This window comes from Centroberyx affinis, unplaced genomic scaffold (assembly GCF_046629955.1).
Source record: "Centroberyx affinis isolate AG114_WGS23_722 - 3 ecotype Tasmania unplaced genomic scaffold, CSIRO-AGI_Caff_v1 ptg001245l_1, whole genome shotgun sequence".
NCBI classification, from domain to species: domain Eukaryota; kingdom Metazoa; phylum Chordata; class Actinopteri; order Beryciformes; family Berycidae; genus Centroberyx; species Centroberyx affinis.
Window position 1 is genome coordinate 108,847 of NW_027279756.1, and position 20,873 is coordinate 129,719.

The following is a 20,873-nucleotide window of genomic DNA, read 5'->3' on the forward strand; positions in this document are numbered from 1 at the left end:
TCTACTTGCTGCTTGTTAGAGGAAGGAAACAGGAGTGAGAGAGAAGTACTTATCAGCTACAGACAATAGTGCAGAGAGAGGACTGGACAGATCTTTGAGACAGTTTGGCTGTTTGTGACAAAATGCACATCGTGCCATTGTCACACTTCTCTGACATTTCACACTTTTCAGCTGAAGGTGGGAGATGGAAACTGTGGCTTTAGTGTATCGAGGCTTAATGTCTTTCAAACAAACAAGAGTCAAGACACATGAATTTTGACATTTAATAGCAACAGGATTTTTGGGGGAATATTGGGGATTTTCTTTCCAGTCTTCTAATCTGTTAATCTCATATTCCCTTTTAGTTTTGGTCTTACTGGACATGAAGCTGCAAACTTCGCCTTACTGGCTATAAATTACTCATCATTGTTCAGAAGTAGCATGGGGTTAAATTCGAGGCATACACCATTTAAGCAGACTGAGCTGTAGTGACACACATTAACTCATACTGTAGAGCAGCGGTTCTCAATCATGCGCCATGGTAACCCCAAAATATGCCAACCAATCACTGTAGCAGCTGATTTCACTTATTAGCACAGCTTCAACCAGAGAGAGGGGACTAATTAGTGAAATCAGCTGCTGTAGTGTTTGGTTGGAAGGAAAACCTGCAGGCCCTCTGCCCTGCATGGCACATAACTGAGAAGCACTGGTGTACTGCAGAGCTTAGAGGCAGCATGAAAGAGAGCAGAGGGGCTTGACTCAGAGGTTTTCACTCACCACTCTTGCACAATCAAGCAGTGATGTCTCAAAATGTATGTGTGAGAGTGAGATTAAGGGTGAGAAAGAGAGAGCAGTGTGTGTGAGAGAGAGAGAGAGAGAGAGAAAGAAATGTTGAGTTCCACTCCACCCACATCCATCCGTGTCCAATGTGAGGGGGAGGTGAAACAGTTGAGAGCTTACTGTGCCATTAACTGGCATTATTTAGTTTCCTCAGTCTGGAGAAGAGACTAGTCAAGACGGCTCCCCTTCAGGTAGGACTCTCACTGATTCGGTTCTGATTAATTTTCATTTACTTTTTGATCTATCTCATGAAGACAAGACAGAGTTTATGTTTCGAACCTAATAAACATGTTTTTATGCTTTTTGTAACTCCTCTTATGAAGGGCAATTCTGTTTGATTATAGTTATGTTTTTATTGGCTATAGACATTGCCCTCTGGCAGTGAATGTGTCATAGCTCAGCCGTTGCATGTATGTGTTGGTACTTGTGAAAACTTACAGTGGAATGTGCTAGATTAGTGTAATGGTGAGTCTGATAAACGGTTAGAATGAAGCTAAGTCTAGCATTAATACAATATTGCTGCTGATTGTGAAGACAACCTCCCATGCTTGAGGTGGTGATTCACTGGTGATCACATAGAAAAAGAATGGAGGGGCTGATGGAAAAGGGTGACAGAGAGTGGAAAAATGAGACACTCGCTCCCCTTTTTACAGAGAGTTTTGGGTTTGTTGTAATGCAGCAGAGTCATTTTAGGGCAACTGGTCAAGTTTTCATTGGGAAACGGTGACAAGTCTGTGTAACTTTCAGATGAAGAGAATGCTGATGAGTGATGTTTGGTTTTTAAAGAAAGGGGAAGTGGAGAGAGAGAGAGAGAGAATGTGTGTTATGATCCATCAAGGAAACACCTCAGCCTTCCCCTTTCTGAACTGCACTATAAACTCTTCCTAATAAAGGCGTATCTTACTAACCGACAACACAGCACGACAGATTTGTTGATCCTCACCTCATCAAAAAACAGTTAAGCGGTCATGTGTTTGACTCTCAGCCATCGCACAGAGGCACCAGGAACAAGGCCAAGCCAGTATACATAAAGACTTCTGTTTTCTCTTGCATTTCCACTTGATAAGCCTGTGTCTCCTTTCTCACAAACGGGAAGAAAGGAGAATCTGGTCTGATGATCAAATCTTATGTTCTGCAAGTCAACTGCATAATATTGATACTGTACAGGCTATTTGCTGTCACAGAATGTGATAAAAATGAAAGAAATGATAAAAATGATCTGATCTAATCTGTCCCAGAGACAGATTAGATCTAACAAATGTTTTTGAATGAGGATTTTTGATTTTTTTAAATGTTTTATCCTAGATGAAGCCTAATCTGAGTCAGATATACTCGCCCCATTTCTCGATCTTAAACTTCAGCCTAAACACATCAACCAGAGTAGACTGATTACTATCAGTGGGAAAACCACCTGTAATCTTCAAATATCCCTTCGGTGTTACGCGCCTTGTGGTGCCCCTATTTTTAGGGCAGCTGAAATGTTGCTGGTGCTATTTTTGCACCTCATGCAATTCTGCAGCGTGAGCGGTGCAGCAGGCAGCACATGCCAACTGGCTTGCTAGTTGTCTTCCGGTCAACAGAGCAGAGCAGAGCAGAGGAAGACGGGTTTCAAGAGATGTGTTACAGTAAGACGAGCATGCTCTTTTCACTCTTTCTGTGGCAGAGGGAAACCAGCGTAGTCTCTGGGGGGGGAGGTACAGGCCGGAGAGTGAGAAAGTGTGTCAAGTAGATGGGCATAATTGGGTGCAGCAGTGGGACCTAGGCCTTGATTTCTACCAGACTTTGTCCAGGAAGCAAGGTCAAAAATAGCCTGCATACACACAGACAGCCAAACACACTATGATTCTGTGAGGGAGGGAAAGTGAGGAACAAGGCAGCTGTTACTTTCAACAACATGGAGATACTGTCACTTCCTTTTTACAGAATTCCATCCAGTTGGAGCAACAATGACGTCCCATGTGAAACTCAGGAAGGATAAAGTTGGTGTAGTGGACTATGACACACAAATCAAAGGTAAAGGAGTTACTGTTTTACCTGTACCATTGTTACAATCTTTCCCTCTTTCTCATGCCTCTCTTTAGTTATGATCATTGCACGTGTTTCTTTGGGAAAAAATAACTTCTAAAAATCAGTTTTACTTTCAGTGCGTGTCTTCCAGAATGAGTCACACTCTCTCTACTCTTTTTCTTTGCCTTCTCTGTCTTCCTACCTTCCCGTCTCTCTTTCAGAGGTGCGCTCCCAGCTTATAGACCAGCTGAAGGTGTTGGACTTGCAGCTGGAGCAGAAGAGCCAGCAGCTGCAGGACCTGGCTGACTACCTGCGGCGACGGGGAGAGATTGAGGGCGAGTACGCCCGCTCCCTGGACAAACTGGCTGAAAGGTTCACTTCCAGGACCAAGAGGTAGGTGAGGTTAGGGCATCCTGTCTTTGATACGGGACATTTTGCCGTGGATAACTGATAGATATTGGATTGATGTACTAAATTACCTAGCAGCTGATTTGGGGATGCTGCCATTAAGCATCCTTCTGTAATGTGATTGTACCTCACAAACGTTTTTTCTCCGTGCCTCCCCCCCTTCTCTCTTCATCTGCCTCAGGAAGGAGCCCAGCAGTCAGTCGGTGGCCCAGGTCTGGCTGACTCTGCTGTCCCACACCCGGCAGGAGAGTCGGGACCACAACGGACTGAGTGAGAGCTGCAGTAACGTCCTCACCCAGCCCCTCACACACTGCCTGGAGTACACACAGCGTCTGGCCAGGAAGGTACGAACACCAGCACTGACCTCTGAGCCACAAATATGACCTCTTTGTACAGTTGGGGCAACTCTGTGCCTCTGCAGTCATTTATCTCATTGCTTTTGTCTCTCTGCTTCAGTCCCCTACTGCTCTTAACCTCATTTCTTTAAAGGTATTGTCTGTCTCTCCATGCTCCTTCCCTGTTTCCCTATCTCACTTTGTGTTGTTTTGTCTCTACTGCATGTTTCCAGAGTAAGGACATCTGTACCCAGTTACAAGACGGACTGCTGAAGGTCACCACAGAGCTACAGACCGTAAGTGGGAAATCAGTTGCCCAAAACATTTTCCACTTTCTAAGCAAATAAAGGAGAGTATTGTTGTGTGTGTATGTGTGCGTAGGCATGGAGGACGTACTACCAGTATCACTCAGATTATGTGAGTGCAGACGGGAAGCTGAAAGAGGCTGAGAAACTGGAGGAAAAGCAGAAGCAGAGTGCTGCCAAAAAACTGGAGAGGTTGATAGAAAAAGTAAACAGTCTTGACTCTCCACAAATACTTTTCTCATACGTAGTGTTTATATGCATGTGTGTGTCTGTTTTACCTCTGTCTGATTCTTGTTTATGTTCAATACAGAGACAGGGTAAGGTCAAAGAGATCCACCTGAAGTGCAGCAAGGCCCGAAACGAGTACCTGCTAAACGTGGCTGCAGCCAACGCCTCCATGAATAAGTACTACCTCCAAGACATCTCCACTCTCATAGACGTGAGTGCATGTCGGATCACACCCTCATGTCTCCGCTGTCAGTCCCTGTTATATAAACAAACACTGCGTATTGCCCAGAGACAGTCAAGTGGTTATGTTCCCCCACTTCTGGAGCCACGTGTGTGATACAAGTGGCCTGGGATGCAGTACTGCCAGAGCTTTCTCTACTGCCTGCCTTTACTCTGTGTCCCTCTCTACTTTCCCACCGACTAAAAGAGAAACAGTAAAAATACTATAACATATTGTACCCCATGAACGATGCAGACTCCCAATGAGCCAACAACATGCACCATCCCTTCAAGTTTCATCAAAAACCGGACTTGTTTTTGTTATACTACTTCTGACCTTTCAAAGCTGGAAATTCTGATCTTTTAATTCTAGCATCCCCATCAGCCCAATCGGTGTAAGTTTTAAGCACCAGAAGATAGTGCTAAAATGCATCATCCCTCCAAGTTTTGTCGAAATCAGACCAGTGGTGTCTGAGATAGCATGTTTGAGTTAAAGAGATACCAAAGTGCCAAAATGCGCCTTCCCCCCAAGTTTTGTCAAAATCAGTGGTGTCTGAAATATCTTGTTCAAGATAAAATTTTTGACCGCTAATTATAGCGCCCCCATCAGGGCAGTTAGTGTATTTTTTGAAATCGCTGGAGTATAGAGCAAAGATGCACCGTCCCGTCAGAATTGGACAAGTAGTGTAGCAGTTATGGGCTTCGAAAGTTTGACCTTTTTAATAACAGCGCCCCCCATCACGCCAATTAGTGCAATGTTGGTAAGCGCTGAAACAATGCAAAGATGTATCATCCCTAAAGGTTTCATCAGAATCAGACCAGTGGTCTCTGAGATATCACCTAATATATCCTGTTTGAAGAACAGATGGAAACAGCCTGATCAACCCCACCACCCATTTCATCATGTGGGGGGCAAAAAGCAGTGGAATGAGCTGACCCAGTTGCCCTGAAGAACCCATGTTGGTGGTCGCCTCTCAGATTTCATTGTCTCCCTCAGTGTGCCGATGCAGGGTACCACCTCTCCCTGGGCCGGGTGATGCGGGCCTACCTGTCTGGTCGGTGGCGGTCCCAGCAGAACCTGAGCACCGGGCTGCAGCAGCTCCAAGGGGCTGCAGCCGGACTGGACCAGAGCCTGGACAGAGACACACTCCTGCAGGACCACCACAACACCTTCTGTCTGCCGCTTCGCTTCCTCTACCAACCCCATGACGGCGACCAGGTGTGTGTGTGTGTGTGTGTGTGTGTGTGTGTGTGTGTGTGTGTTTCGTGTGTCTCTTTAGTGCAGATCAGGGTTTGAGCCATTCATGAATTTAACTGAGAAACGCATGGTAAAGTCCAATTCACTTACTGGAGTTGGAATTGCACCCAACTCTAAAGAAACAGAATTGGAATGACATCAATTTTAGAATTTTGAATCAAATAAAAGACAGTTAAACAAATCAAAATCAAATACATTCAATCATAATGTATGTATTACGATTACATGTTATGCATCAACTACCACCTGAAAGATACCTTTAACATTTTATTATATTCAGTATTGATAATATATAGCACTTCATGTAATCTCAGATATATGGTAAGAACAAAACAAAACATGGAACTGAATTAAATTCAACTTCCTGAAATTCCAATTTAATCCCAATTCTGTGTCCTACAGGTTTTTTCAAATTCTAATTGAACCCTGGTGCAGGTTCCTGCCTGTATGCTTATTCTGTATGCTTCTTATTTAGCTCCAACTCTAGATTAACTTCCCTGCTTGTGTCTCTCAGGTGTCTGAGGTCAGTGCGGAGTGTGAGATGAGGTGTGAGCTGGAGACCAGATTCAAACAGATACAGACCAGACTGACAACGGTCACCCAGGAAACAGAGGAGGTACATCACACTGCGTCCTGAAATCAATCTCACTTTCTTCTAGCTAGAAGATCTATCCGCTTCCACTGTGGGTCAGTTTCATTGATATCTCTCCAACTTCTCTGCCACTGCCTCTCAGGCCAGTAAGAGCTTGCTGGCCGCCCGCTCTTCCCTGCTGGACAGTATCGGAGATGACGACCTGGAGCCCAGCGGTGGCAGCGGTCCGTCTCAGGAGGGCAGCACTGAGAACCTGAACCTTGCCAACAAGCCCAGTGTGGCCCGCCGCAGGGCCAACATGCAGGAAATAGAAAACCTCTACCTCACTGTGAGTCCATGCATCAGAGTAATAGACCAAGATGGTACAGTATCTTGGTAGGTTATGATGGGCATGTAGATGTGGTTGTTGTTTTGATTGTTGGGTTTTGGTGAGTGGTGACGGTGATGACGAGAACCACACTGGGTGATGGTGGTAGCTTGATAGTGGTGACTGTGAATCTGTTTTCTTTTACAGAGAGTGAAAGAGTACCTGGTAGGCAGCTCACTGGTATCCAAACTACAAGCCAAGCATGATCTGCTTAAAGTGGCTGTGGAAAAAGGTAGCATGCACTTCTGCAATTCTCACATCAACACACAACAAAACCACACAGCAAAATACTGACCCACAGTGTAATTTGAAGGCAGCTGACACATTGTGATGTATTGTGTGGATTTAACAGCCATAAATTGTTGTTCCTTTTTTCACCCCAAGCAAAGTTTCACATTGCCCTCTTATTAATCATTCATCTTTTTCCTTTTTCAGCTGTTAATGGCTGGTTCAGAATTAAGCTGTTTCTAATCTTTTCCATTTTTTTTCCTCCTAGCTGAAGCAACAAATGGTCATCAGCCCAGGTAGAGTTGATATGTCTTTTTTAGATCCCTTATAGAGTCACTATGTTCTTTGTCAAACTGGAAAATGTGGATAATGTTGCGATGTAGACAATCTTTATAGATATTATAAAATGATGATGAAATGGAGTATATCTTTTAACAAATGGTATCTCACTCCACAGATACAACACAAAGTCTATGCGTGTGAGGAGGAATCACTCGGGTGCCAATTTGACTCACAATCACAAACTTTTCAACGGAGACATGCTGTCCTTCATACAGGTAGCTACCATCCTGATACACCGTCTCTGTGTTTGGCTTTGTGAACATTTCAGTCTCTCAGTCTTTTTTTTATCTACTGTATTTAGAAGTTTAACAATAGACTTACAGACATGTGACAAAATAAAAAAAGAATAAGTAAACGAGTAGACATGACGATACAAACGAGAGAAAAAAGAGAGAAAAAAATGGGTGTGACATGAGCTGACAGACTGAATTATGGGTTACAATTAGGCATTTGCAAGTGTATGTACACCAATATATGTGCAGACATATCTCATCCCAAAATATATGACATGTTAAAATATAATATAAAACATTACTCAGCTACTCTTTTCTAAATATTGTTTTTTCTTTTCTAGTACATCAATTCAGATATCAGACTTTCTATTGTTGATTTTTGATTTTTTTTTTTCGTTCAGGCATCAGGACAACAGATCCCAGTAGTTGTGGAAAGCTGCATCCGCTTCATCAACCTCAATGGTGAGTATTCAAGATTGATCATGTATCACAGTGGTTTTGACCATTGATGAATTCTAATAATTTAACCAATACCTGTCTCTGTCTGTCCACCAGGCCTCCACCATGAAGGGATCTTTAGGGTGCCAGGGTCCCAGGTGGAGGTCAACAACCTGAGGGACGCCTTTGAGCGAGGTAGGGTTGTGTGTGTGTGTGTGTGTGTGTGTGTGTGTGTGTGTGTGTGCTGGGATAACCCATATGAACCCTAGTGTAGTTCCCCCCCCCACTGTGGAGCATTAATAATGTGGGGCAGTGTGCTGTGGGCTTCCCCTGCAGGAGAAGACCCCCTGGCTGAGAGGAGCTGTGACCTCGACTCTGTGGCTGGAGTGCTGAAGCTCTACTTCAGAGGCCTGGAGAATCCCCTCTTTCCCATGGACAGCATCAGCCAGCTCCTGGAGTACACCCGTAAGTATATATCTGTGTGTATGAAATGTCAAGTGAGTGTGAGAGTGTGTGGTTGAGGGCGTACAGCAGGGGCTTATCTTACTTCACCTCCTATTTTCAGAAATGGAGAACGAATCGGAAAGAGCAGCTCACCTCAAAACTGTCATCTCTAGCTACCCTGAGCCTGTCATCGTGGTCATGAGATACCTCTTTGCATTCCTTCATCAGTGAGTATCATAACTCATGAATGTTATCTTAAAACAGTCAATAGTTCAATAAATCAGGTTACAGCTGAAGGGAAATCTTCTTTTTTTTTTTTTTTTTTTTAGAGGAAGAGGAAGGAGCTGAAAGGGCACCAAATGCTTAACTTTTTATTAGTTAGCTGCTTTCACATACACATTGGATCTGATGCAATAGGAGTCTGATGCATCTTTGAATTTCGGTTTCACTTCTGTCTCATTCTCTACCTCTCAGTTTCCCTCTTAATTTCCTATGCTTCTTTAATCTTTGATGATCTGATAATCACCTCTCTCTCTCCCTCCTTGTCTCCTCCTCTTCCCCCAGTGTGTCCCAGTACAGCGACGAGAACATGATGCAGCCTTATAACCTGGCCGTGTGTTTCGGCCCCAGTCTGTTAAGAGGGGCGCACGATGATGATGTCGTCACCCTGCAGCCTCAGATCAACGCCCTGGTGAAAGGCATCATCCTCCAGCATGAAAGCATCTTCCCTAGCCAGGCTGAGGTACAAGGACCTGTGTATGAGAAGTGCATGACACTAGAAGAGGATGACTGGTAAGATAAAAGAAGTTCACACACATGCACACAAATGCTTATAAACATGGACACACTGTGTCATACTGATCATCATTTTGTTTACAGTGAGCCTATCATCGAAGAGGGAGATGGGGAGGCAGAGTACTCACATATTAAAGATGGTAAGAAAGGCTATGTGTCCATCTGAGTTTCTCAATTCTTTAAGGCTGTGATGCTATTTGTCTTCGTAGCTCAGAATAGAAAAACTATCTCTGAATGTGGAATGTGCTACAGAGATGGAAGTGGGATCCCTGGCTGACCGCAGAAGCAGCAGCTCGTCTGCAGCACCGACACAGAGAAAGGGACAGCGTCCTCGAGCCAACAGCAGAGGTTCCCCTGACCAAAGTGGATTCAGAGCCGGACCAACAGGGGGCAACATCGCTCCAGGTGGAAAGTCAATGCTACAGTTTCCCAAAGGGCCACAGGGCAAGGTGCTGCGGGCCCACTCTCCTGGCTTTGTACGCAGAGAGTAAGTGCTTTCAGACTGTTACACAACTCACTTTGTTGTGTTTATGCGAGGAATGAGTGTGTGAGGCCGACCTATCTCGTCTCTGTTTTCTACAGGTGCCAGGACAACTCATCCTCTGAGGATATCACTGTTCAAGTCGACAAGGTCTGGCTCGTTTCTCATTTAGTTTTAAATTACTTCTTCTTAATAACTGACAACAGCACATTGTCGCTGTTATCAAACATAATTAGAAGCTCCCTGGCTTGAGGGTGCAGAGAAGAAGAGGAGCCTTGTCTTGTTCCTCTTTCTCATCACCATTGTTTATTTAATCTCACAGGAGGTCTGTCGCCAGATGGACTCGGTCTTCAAGGAGCTCCTCTCACGAAAAACACTGCAAGATCCCTCCTCCTCCGCCGCCTCCTCTCCCTCTGCCCAGCCTCCCCAGAGGAAAGAGAAGCGTGAGGGGCGCAGGGGGAAAGGGACAGGGCTGTTTAGAGCTGCAGATCAACTGGACTGAGAGGATAAAGGGATGATATGAAAGGAGAGAGGGATGAGACAGTGATGAGTGGTAATTAGAGAACGGAGGTGTAGGGTGACGCACAGTGACAGTGGCTATCAACAGGTTCATTTCTAATAGACTGAGATCCCTGATCCACAGTCGCCCCTCTGGACCGTCTGCAGCTCTGTGATGCCTCTGGCTGGACAGGGTTTCTTTCCACAGGGTGGCTTCCTTATCAGAAGCCCTTTTTGTTTAGTGTTTTTACAGCACAACCCTGTGGTGACTGCACTCACCTGCAGCACAATGCATAAAATTACTTGAAATAGACTGATGTGTTCTTGTATGGTTGAATATAGTGGTGCAACTTGATGCGGTGTATGTACTTGTGTCTGTGTAAATCATAATGTTGTGTCTGGCCAGATTTTCCCAAAGTGATTTTAATCAGTGGTATTTATCAATATAATTTGCTCAATGAACCTTGACACACACATGCTTCATCAAAAGTCTGTTGAAAAGGATAAGACGGAGTCACAAACTGGGTCATAAAGAAAGGAAAAACTGTGAATGCTGTAGTTGTAATGTGTTTGTACTGCTGTCTCAGATACTTATTTTTATCTTCCACTCTTTGATATTTTTCTGTACATCTAGGCTCTATGGGAAATAAATATTTTGACTATTGTGACTGAATCTGTGTCCTATTTATAAAACAAAACAAATCAGGAGAGCTGGCAAATGTGCAAGAATTCTTAATGGGTTACAACCGTATACAGAAAAAAAACAAATATAATATTTTAGCATTTAGAATAAATATTACAGTTACGATTCCAATTAAAATATATGTGGATAGCAACATAAAAAAAATATTGGCTATCTAATGTTTTGAAATTCAGATGACGTGTCAGGAGGGCACGTTCCCAGAGTGCTTTGCGCCACTAGAGTACACGTCATTACAGGAGCTGAGCTGAGGTGGACTTCTTCCATTCAGACAGGACCAGGACCAGTCTGCTGCTGAACCCCAGGAACAACACGCCGCTTTCAGACACCAGGATGATCAGGATAGCCGCTTTCCTCGCGCTGCTGGTGTGTGCCTGCTCAGGTAAGTCACCGGACCCAGCAGTGTAAATCTGTCAAGCTTAGCCTGCAATGCTAACGCAGACGTTAGCTAGCTTTAGCCTCCAGCTAACCCCAAGTTACCTCCATCTGTCTACTGTGTACGGTCGCAGGGTTTAGCTAACGTAGTTTATTCAAAGTGTGTTCATTGTCAAAGGTGTGATATCAGTTAAATTTGACCCCGGCGTTGTTGTGTTTGGTGTCAGGAGAGAGCTGCGAAGGCCCAGCCATCACTCCCTCGGCCTACACCACCTCAGACGCTGTCATCTCCTCCGAGTCTGTCTTCATCGTTGAACTCAGCCTGGCCTGTGCCAATGGAGCACAGGTACTAACTAGCTGTTCACCTCCCAACACCTGAGTCCAGAAACATGGTACACTACAGCTTATCAGGTCCCTTGCCTGGTAAAAGATTGACTGACTGATACTATTAATCTTTCCTGCCTTCACCAGAGTGTGGCGCTGTATGCTGATGTCAATGGAAGACAGTTCCCTGTGACTAGAGGCCAGGATGTTGGCAAGTACCAGGTATGGCAGCAGTCTTATGTAGTAGACAAACACATTAATATGCAAATAACCGTTTGCGTCTTAAACTGTTGTCTGTCTTTGTATTGCACCTAGACTGCTCAAATTTTCATGTTTGGATAAGGAGGTTTACCTTACCTTAAATGCAGTAGTGAAGGGGTATGCACCATTTTTCTCCCAGTGAATCTTCAACATGAATTTCAAGTTTGTTTATTTATACAGCCCTTTATCTCATGTATGTCTCAAGGGACTTCACAGAGAATAGTCCTATCTAGACCTAACTGATCAACAATCAACCATAGAACAGAATGATGTAAGACCAACATCAGGAGAAGCACAAGACACATAACAGCCTACCTATTCTACATAGCCTAACATACCCGGCACCACCAGCCTTACACCTCAATGCATACAAGGGGAAACTTCTAACATGCGACTGACTTTTCACCTCAGGTGTCTTGGAGCCTTCCTCACAAACAGGCCAGCTCTGGGACTTACCAGGTCAAGTTCTTCGATGAGGAATCTTACAGTGCCCTGCGCAAGGTTAGTGTCTGATTTTTATAATGGACTAGTGCAGTGCCCGTTCAAAACATGCCTGTTTGGAACGGGCCAGTTGCTTGGCCTCCGGTATTGCTGCTTGCAGCTTTCTCGAGAACTGCTCATCCAAACAACTTCACACTCGACACTGCGCTTTCAGTCGCTGCTTTGAGCCCCGCTGCTGCACAGAGCGCTGTTCGCTTGTTTATTCAAAGTTTATTAATATTGAACGTGTCGGGTGTCCAATCCGACACTGCACGTCCTTGGGTCCCCAGCAATACACCCGCCAAGTGTGAAGTCGATCGGACGGACGGTTCTCGAGATATGCTAAGGACACACATACAGACAGAGATTCCTTGCTTTATAGTATGATGATGTGCTCATAATGTACGGCCAATGGAGTTTTCGCTATGTTATTGTTTCACTGTGTTACTGTCTTTTTAAACAAAGGCTGTTCATATTGAATTGTATGTGTATGTTCTGTGTTCCAGGCCCAGAGAAACAATGAAGATGTAGGTGCCATCCAGCCTCTCTTCTCTGTCAATGTCGATCACAGGGTGAGTCTGCTCAGACACTCATTCTGCACACAAGGATGCAATGACATGCCAACATGAAAAACAATGAAGTGTCACAAAACAAAAATGTGTCAGAATATTGTGGTCTGCAAACAAGGCTCATGACATGATGGTGACATTAGCCTTGCAAACTTTACTCCTTGATTGAAGTCAGTTCATTATTCGACAAACTAATTAAATCATCAAAACAAATCCATATAATGCACAATGTAATTTAGACATGCTCCATCTAGAACAACCATTTGTGATAATTATCATTGATATCAACGATCAATATTAGAGGTGTTATGTTTAGAAGTGTAGATTTGGCTTTCTATGTATGACAGGAAATTGTATAGCTTCAAATGTCTTCTTGGAAGTGCATTTCAAAGTTTCTGCTTACGTTTCTAAATTTCTTATGAGGCATTTAAAAAAAAAAAAGGCCAAATCAGGAAACTTTCAACAAGGCTCTTGATTTACTAGATATGGGACTGTGCCAATATTAAATCAATATTGTGCACTCCCATTTGCACGACAGTACAGCTTTTCATATTTCTTCATATATCATTCAGTTTTTTTCCCTCTAATGGCTTCTGTGATTTCTGACAGATAACCTGCTCCATCAGCAGTACTGATGTACTTAAAGGAAAAATCCTGTTTCATGTGATATTGAAATGGTTCTTTCAGCCGGAGATTAGTGTAAGAACCAGGTTAAAGTGGAATATATGGTTGGTAGCCACACCAACATCAACAATATTTAGCAGGTTCTTGGATGTTTAAGTAGGAATTATCCTTTAAGTGTTGCGTCTGTGTTTATTAATCTGTGCATTATGTGATATTGAGATGGGGTGTGTATGTGATACAGTCTGGTGTTCTATTTCAAAAGAAACCATTCTGGATTTACTGGAACAGAGTCCAGAATTTCAGAGGCTTTTTGACTGGTTCAGACACCGATGTGACAAAGCAAAGACAGAAAGTGTAAAAGTGTTATTTAAAGCAAGTTTAAGCTAGTAATCATTCCTGTAAATATAGGCTATGGTAAATTGACTTATATTGCCTATTATGGAGTGGCAGCTAGCTTTGAGCAAGTTTAGCTGGCTAGCTTGATAACATTCCCCTACTCCTTGGCCAGAATCGACACACAGGGCATGATACTCTGGCTAAATGAATAATAGCTCTTAAATTTCTCAAAATTTGAAGGCTTTCATTCCAAAAAGTGATACATTCTGGAAACAAATCATCTGATTTTCATTGCTCAGCATAAAAAATACACCTGATTGCATCCTCTACACTGTAAGGGGGGGGGGGGGTTCAGATGGGTACATGGGAACAGCTTCAGTTATATTCAATAGTGGGTTTTACTTTCATGCCAGTTATAATTCTGTTGGGAGTAGTTGTCACATTTTTATTTCCTGGAGGATAGCCCATTTTGGAATGAAACACTTCATTTACAAACAGTCCAGTTTGGTGTCAGTGTGGACTTTGGCACATGGAGGTCCAGTCTGAGAAAACACACATGGGTTTCAGCCTGAGAGTCCAAGTACCAGGTGAAGCTGGAATGCCTGGCTGGTAGTCATCTGGTTATTTTCATTCTTTCATAAGCTTGTACTGATCTTTTTTTTTTTTTCTTTTCTTTTTAACCACAGGGTGCCTGGAATGGCCCATGGGTGTCTACCGAGGTGCTGGCTGCCCTCATTGGTATCCTGGTCTACTACCTGGCCTTCAGTGCTAAGAGCACCATCCAGGCATAAACGGATCCACAGTCACTTTTTAACCACTGGATCTTTAAAGACTGAATTCTGGTGGGACTTATCCACCAGTCCATCATCCAGTATTGTGGCAAATCAACAGAATATTGCCACTTCATCTGCCTTGAGGTGAGGAGCCAGAGCAGCAGTCTTGGTATTTTTTTATTCAAACAGACTGTGTCTGTATGCTGTCAGTCTTGTCAATTTAGAGATGAATTTTGTCACGATTTGTCTTGTCAATACAGATGGCATTTTGTCTTTTTTGTAAAACCAGACCAATACAATTGTACAACATAAACTAAACCTAAAAAATACAGAACATGTATTTGATCATGCTCTAAAAGCCGACCCACTGTTGAACCTGCATAGACATCTGTCACTGCATGCAGACTATCTCATGTCCTTCCATGAGGGTAAACTGTAGGGTGGGATTGGTGCAGATGTGCTGAACACCAACAGAGGGAGGTCTAGCCTTCTATACATATGAAATGGAAATGTCTTATCTATGATCAATAATGTGACTGCACTGGCTGGCCTGAACAGGCCAAACGTTGTGTATATGTCTCTTCCAGATGACGCAGTGAACTGAATAAACGGTCTGTTTTTCTCCCAGTGTAATGTGTTGGTTCATGTGATACTCCAGCGACAGACTGGCTCTTCTATAAATTCCTCTTTCTCCAAGGCAGACTGGAAGTTTAATGGGCTTTTGTTCCATAACAACACATGTTGCCTATAAAGATTTTTGTTGCCAGAGGTAAGTTGGCATACTCTGAATGATTCATCAGTCTGACCTCATTTAGATCAAGTGATCAACCAGTTCCATGCAGATTTAGACTTCGTAGAAATTCTGCCTTTGAGAAATGGTTTCAGTGAGGATGGTTTGTTTAAATGACCGCCATGGGATTATTAAAGTTTATGCTGATGTTCTCAACATTTGAAGTTTGTTTCCTCTCTTGCCAAAATGATTTGATCAACTCTGTTCAAGAATTTCCCAGAACAAAATCATAATTTACGCCTACTGTACTGATTAACGAAATACTCCAGGACAGCACTCCAATTAATTTATCTTTATTGCCGCACAGACGTTTCGGGCAAGACACCCTTCTTCAGTGCGCTTTTTAAACAAACAAACTACTGTGCTGATTTAAAAATGACTACAGGATTGTTTTAGTCATTTGTGAATAATTTCTGTTAATGGTTTCATTTGTGAACTCTGACTACCAGTACGTATTAGGCAGGATTTATAGTTGTAAACAAAAACATAAAGTGAAACTCCACATTTGCTGTAAACATGATCTCATGTTCAACTTAGAGGCTCTGACTGAGCCCTCGGTGGAAAAGGGGGCTATTTTTGTCTGCAGAGGGGAGGAATAACCGTCCCACTGGCATTCCTAGATAGCCAAGGAGAGGTCCATGTTGTGAAGACGGCATACCAGCAGCTCATGTGTTGTCTAGTATTGTCTCTCCACAGCAACAATAAATATGGTACAGATGTTAAATCAGGAAATAGACAATAGAGCCAATTGTGTTACAGTGTTGACTTGCAATGCTGCAGTTCATCCAGTTGAACACAGAGTGGCAGCTCTGTGCTGCTATTTAGGTCTTGATTGGGCTGTGAGCGAGGCCATCCATCATTTCACTGACAGACAGATTACACATGGTTATTACTGTATACTGGTTTATACTACAGCGTATCTTCTGTTACAAAAGTAATGCGATATATTGGCTAATAACCATTTTGGCCTCTCTTTTACAACCACTTCACTCCAGTTTGTCACATTTATATATACATAGATCACACTTGTGTTTATATGATCTAGGTTGTTGCAAAGATGTAAACTTAGCAATTCTATTTCTGTAGCTGGCCTGTACCAGTGTTTGCACATAGAGTGCAGTTGAGCCCTCGTTGGTGTACAAGAGCAGCACAACTGCAACTTCTCAGTGACTCCCATGAGACTAATGTAAACTTTGTGTATGAGTAACATGATATGTACGTGTAAACGGCACATAATGTACAAAGTACACGTGAACTTCCTCATATGACTGCTTTTCTGTGGTTTTGTCAGCACAATGCTTTAGTTTGGAGACTCTCTCCTGGGTGTACATGAGCACATCTCAGCTTTTGTCTTGGGTCACCTTGGCAGACAGACAATAGAAGCCTTACAATGTTGCGTACTCAGAAGTGACACATTAGTTGGAGGGAATCCAGACACTCCCTCATGGTGTCACCTATTACAGTGTGGGAATTGGAATAGTTGGACGGAGGGATATAAACGGAATGAAAAAATAAACAGACAGAAAGAAGGCCATTGACTCACTGCTGACACAAGGCCTTTCCTTCTCTTTGCTGTGTGACGGTGTTCAAAGTACATAACTTAGGCAACAGCTAAAGAGATAATTGTGGATGCAGAATGAGGCATGTTGATAACTCTTTTTTTTCCTGAATGATTATTTTATTCAATTTATTCAATTAATGGCAACTGATTATATGACCAGTTATCACGTGATAAGGATTTTTTTTTGTCCAAATGAGAAAAAGTCGATAGGCTACGACAGATTTAGGGGTTTGTTTTGTTTTTGTTCTGACCATTTCAGAAACTGATTCACATGAGCATGTAAGGAAACAAAATTACTGAAAAATAAGAGTCACTATAGTGGAATCTGGGTACTGCAAATATGCGTGTGTGTGTGCGTGTGTGTGTGTGTGCGTGTGTGTGTGTGTGTGCTGCGAGGCAGAGCAAAGCTGGCTTGACAGAGGTGTGTAAAACATCGACTCCGGGGGCAGACACCAATGGGCTTAGCGAGATTCAGCAATGTGGAAACTGGCGTCACACAAATGATTCTCACATGAAGTCACACTTTCTGATTCCACCATAACCACTGTTTATACTGCTCACTTTTCACAGTTGTTGTAAAGCAGAACAATGTCAACAAACTGTAATTGAATAGTCAGAAAACAGACTGTATCTTTCACGCCGGATTCCTCTTCCTCACACTGTAATAACAGTTATTGTTCCGGTCATTTCATGGATGCGTATGTACACTGAGGCATGTTATATGTATAGTTCATTCAACCAGAACAATTTGACTGTGTTTGAAGTGAATAAAATCACAGTCAACTCCAAGCCTTTATGCTTTCTCCCCATTATCCCCCTCTTCCTGTCCTCTGTTTAGGTGCTGTCTAATCCGCTTTGCCTCTAGAGGCAATTGCCTGTCAAGAACAAGCCATATAAGGGGAAAGTGTCTTTTTTCTCCTTTTTAAAAACATCTTTTACCGCATCATGCTAGAAATTCTCCCGATATTTCACACCAAGGGGTCAGCCAGTGCGATATAGCATTTTTCACTTTCATCGTTTTCATTTCAGAGTACCTGGGCTGCCCTATGTAATAGGTTAAAAAGGAACAGACATTTTTCTTAAACCCTTGTTACCCATGAATCCTGTAGAAGAACGTCAAACATGCACCCATAAAATGGCTTGTGCCTGAAACTGTCCACATGCCTGTTTTTATCATGCTGAACAAATCACAGGTTCTTGTAAAGGCGTGAGCACCCCCACCCCGCAAACACTGATAGGCAAGAACAACAGGGTGGTCTGAAGTGATAAAAGCTAACCATGATCCCACTGGCCCCGAGACGAATAACCCATTTTACATAAGTAAAATACTTGGTCTTGTCTAAAGCATTAGGGGAGAATTTCTGAGGCATTTTGATTGCCAACAATAAAAAGAAAGTGCGGCTGTATTCGGAGTGAGATCATTCCGCAAACATTTGCAGTCAAACTATGGATGTAAACATATGGGCTGGATGCAGATGCCTTTTATGTGAGGAAACTTCCTTGTAGGAAACAAACCCTCAAAATAAATTCACAGCTGTTCTGACAGACAGATCCAATAAAAAAAAAGCCATCGAATGGGAGAGAGAAAAAGGAATGATAGATTGTCCAGTTTGTTTTTCTTTTGCCTCCTCTGATGATAAAGTACGATGCTCCAGCGCTCTCCGGAATTTGGGGTTGGTTGTGTAAGTTGGTCGGGGCCACATATGCCTCCCGGTGTCTTGGAATGAGCTTAGCAGCCCCAGCAGTCATCAGGTCTGCGGAGGGGTCTTGAGTTAAGCAACACAGACACATTGCTCAGTGTAGTGGAGCTGCTGGCTCCGGCTCTGATTTATACTGACTTTGGTCAAGGCAGGGAGGCTCCTTCATTCATCAGGGCCACTGGGTGCAGTCCTTGGTTGACCCTAATTGATTTTAATAGGGAAGTTCACCCATTTCCCTGCCCTTGTGTACCGCCACGCAACAGGGTCATTTATTTCTCTAATACCCTCTCACAGCCACCGGCCTGGCAGGAAGCACGGCCCCGCTGTAATGAAGAAGTGACCTTGAGTTTAGACATCAACCTCGCTTCAGCCCAGATACCGTAACCATCAGGACACAGACACACACCTGCATGCTCACACACATACATGTACAAACAAACACACACACACACACATACACACACAGAAAGTTGGATTACAGATGGGAAGTGACTGTCCCATATACCATCTATCATATGCTCTGACAACATTAGATATTATGGTGGCTGTTGGTTTCATAATAACTGCTGTCAGTTTCATCCACCCTCATGAAACGAGACGGAGCCACGGGGGAAATTCTCTGGAATGGCAGTTCTTATTCTAGTGGGTAGTTGTGGGTGTTTGTGCCAGTGATTTTTCCATCCTTTGGAGTACATTCATTATTTAGCTGTTGTAATGCTCTCTAATGGATGTACAGGCAGTATAATGCATGGTGAAAGTGTATTTGGCCTCGCCCATCGATCAGAAGGGCTGGATGGATCTGACGACTGGCCCCATCAGCAGAGAAGAATCATCTCCTGACCTCTCAACTTCCTGACAGGAAGAGGAAAATACATGAACACCCAGAGGGTTGGGGAGAAGTTCATCTATTTCCTGATATAACAAAGTCAGACACGGGACATTGTTGCTCTAGTCTTTCATTTGGCAAACAATCAAAGTGGAGGCTTGCGCCTGGGGAACGAACGCACAGTGCCGTGCTGAAAGCCCAAACAGCCTGGCTGCTCAGAGGAAAAGGTGAGGCGTCTCCTTCGACCCATCCTGATACTCTTGAGACACCTTGAAAGCATCCCAGCATTGTCCTGCAGACTCTCACTCACGCTGTTCTCATGTGAAAAGGATGCACTGCACTGACTCAAGATGAGTGAATGATATTCACGAAACACACCATTAATTTCAGCATCATCTAATCTGAAACTGACAATTTGACCATATACAGTAAATCCTAATCTCATTTTATACACACAGAAAGTTATAACATCTACTGTATGTACGATAGCTTATATAATCATGATTTTATAAAACAAAATGTAGTAACATTGCTATTTTAAGTCATGCAGTTGAGGGGCCTAATGCATTACTCTTCATATGCAGAAATGTGATAGAAAAACTGTACATAAACATAAGGCAGTAACGTGAACTGAAATACACATATATATATGTATACTCTCATTTACATAATAATAAATAAAACGAGAAAAGAACAAATGGCTCAAGGTGTGACATAACACGTCTGAGGATCCCTGCTCTGTCGGTAGCGCTGTCTAAGAATAACATGACTGACATCATTCTAAGTTTAATCTAGCGAGGGAGGCCCCTCTGTAAATGTGTACTGGCAATACAGGCACTTGGTTTGACAGGGAGCCATTTTGACTGTTGATTTTAAACCTCTCCCAAGTTTTGAAAGCATCCTTTAAAAATGACATGCAGTCGAAATGTAGTTTCTTCAACTCCCTAAATACACTTCATATCCTTATCCGGTATGAAAATGCAGTATCTGTCGAAGCATTGCAACACCTCTGCTGTTAAGACCTGAATATATTCCAGAAAAAAAATAAAAATCTTTGGTTTGTTAACCCCTTGTTTTCTACTGAGATACATGTAATATGTCGGACCGTTACAATTGTATTTTTGTAATCGGATTTACATTCAACATTTATCTTACACAAAATGTAATACTAATGTGCCTTAGATTTCAGTCAATAAATATACTTTACAATGTTTTTCACTGTACATGGAATGCTGTTGAATGTTTCTCATTCCTTGTTTCCTTCCTGTGCCTTCTGCATAATGTCCATGTTCTTGGTTTTTTTTTTAACTTTCTGGCGAACATGACAGGAAGGTAATTTTATGTACCTCATATACTGTGTTTGTACGAAACATAATCACATAATTGTGTCCCAGTAGGTTGCGGAAACCTGGATTGTTCATTTGTATTCTCCTAGCCGTACCCCCCCGCCCCCACTCAGTTCTGTTTGTTTGTGTGTGAGAGTTTGTGTGTGTCTCTATGGGCCTATCTGATAGCCTGTGTTACTCGACTCTATTCCAATTCCTGTCAGGGTCCTGT

The 20,873-nt window shown here is 43.0% G+C and overlaps 2 protein-coding genes across 2 annotated transcripts; both read left to right on the forward strand.

Annotated features, from left to right (window-relative positions):
• Positions 1–846: 846 nt before the first annotated feature.
• arhgap4a (Rho GTPase activating protein 4a) lies at positions 847–10,662 on the forward strand. The gene is made up of 22 exons (XM_071524852.1): positions 847–1,010; positions 2,743–2,832; positions 3,048–3,219; positions 3,416–3,578; positions 3,803–3,865; positions 3,951–4,079; positions 4,185–4,313; positions 5,319–5,540; positions 6,094–6,195; positions 6,314–6,499; positions 6,686–6,770; positions 7,035–7,062; positions 7,224–7,323; positions 7,743–7,803; positions 7,897–7,974; positions 8,116–8,244; positions 8,345–8,450; positions 8,788–9,015; positions 9,103–9,158; positions 9,271–9,505; positions 9,601–9,649; positions 9,822–10,662. The coding sequence occupies exons 2-22, from the start codon at positions 2,766–2,768 to the stop codon at positions 9,999–10,001; spliced, it is 2,568 nt and encodes an 855-aa protein (XP_071380953.1). The 5' UTR covers positions 847–1,010; positions 2,743–2,765; the 3' UTR covers positions 10,002–10,662.
• Positions 10,663–10,921: 259 nt separating this feature from the next.
• Positions 10,922–15,061, forward strand: ssr4 (signal sequence receptor, delta). Its single transcript, XM_071524874.1, has 6 exons — positions 10,922–11,079; positions 11,300–11,418; positions 11,544–11,618; positions 12,069–12,158; positions 12,644–12,709; positions 14,353–15,061. Exons 1-6 carry the CDS (start codon positions 11,031–11,033, stop codon positions 14,455–14,457), a joined length of 504 nt encoding a protein of 167 aa, XP_071380975.1. The 5' UTR covers positions 10,922–11,030; the 3' UTR covers positions 14,458–15,061.
• The last annotated feature ends 5,812 nt before the right edge of the window (positions 15,062–20,873 follow it).

Coding starts and splice junctions, on each gene's coding strand:
- ssr4 (XM_071524874.1), top strand. CDS start 11,031: ATGATCAGGATAGCCGCTTTCCTCGCGCTGCTGGTGTGTGCCTGCTCA. Junction 11,619..12,068: donor AGGATGTTGGCAAGTACCAG/GTATGGCAGCAG, acceptor TTTTCACCTCAG/GTGTCTTGGAGCCTTCCTCA. Junction 12,710..14,352: donor CTGTCAATGTCGATCACAGG/GTGAGTCTGCTC, acceptor TTTTAACCACAG/GGTGCCTGGAATGGCCCATG.
- arhgap4a (XM_071524852.1), top strand. CDS start 2,766: ATGACGTCCCATGTGAAACTCAGGAAGGATAAAGTTGGTGTAGTGGAC. Junction 4,080..4,184: donor TGGAGAGGTTGATAGAAAAA/GTAAACAGTCTT, acceptor TGTTCAATACAG/AGACAGGGTAAGGTCAAAGA. Junction 9,506..9,600: donor CCTGGCTTTGTACGCAGAGA/GTAAGTGCTTTC, acceptor TGTTTTCTACAG/GTGCCAGGACAACTCATCCT.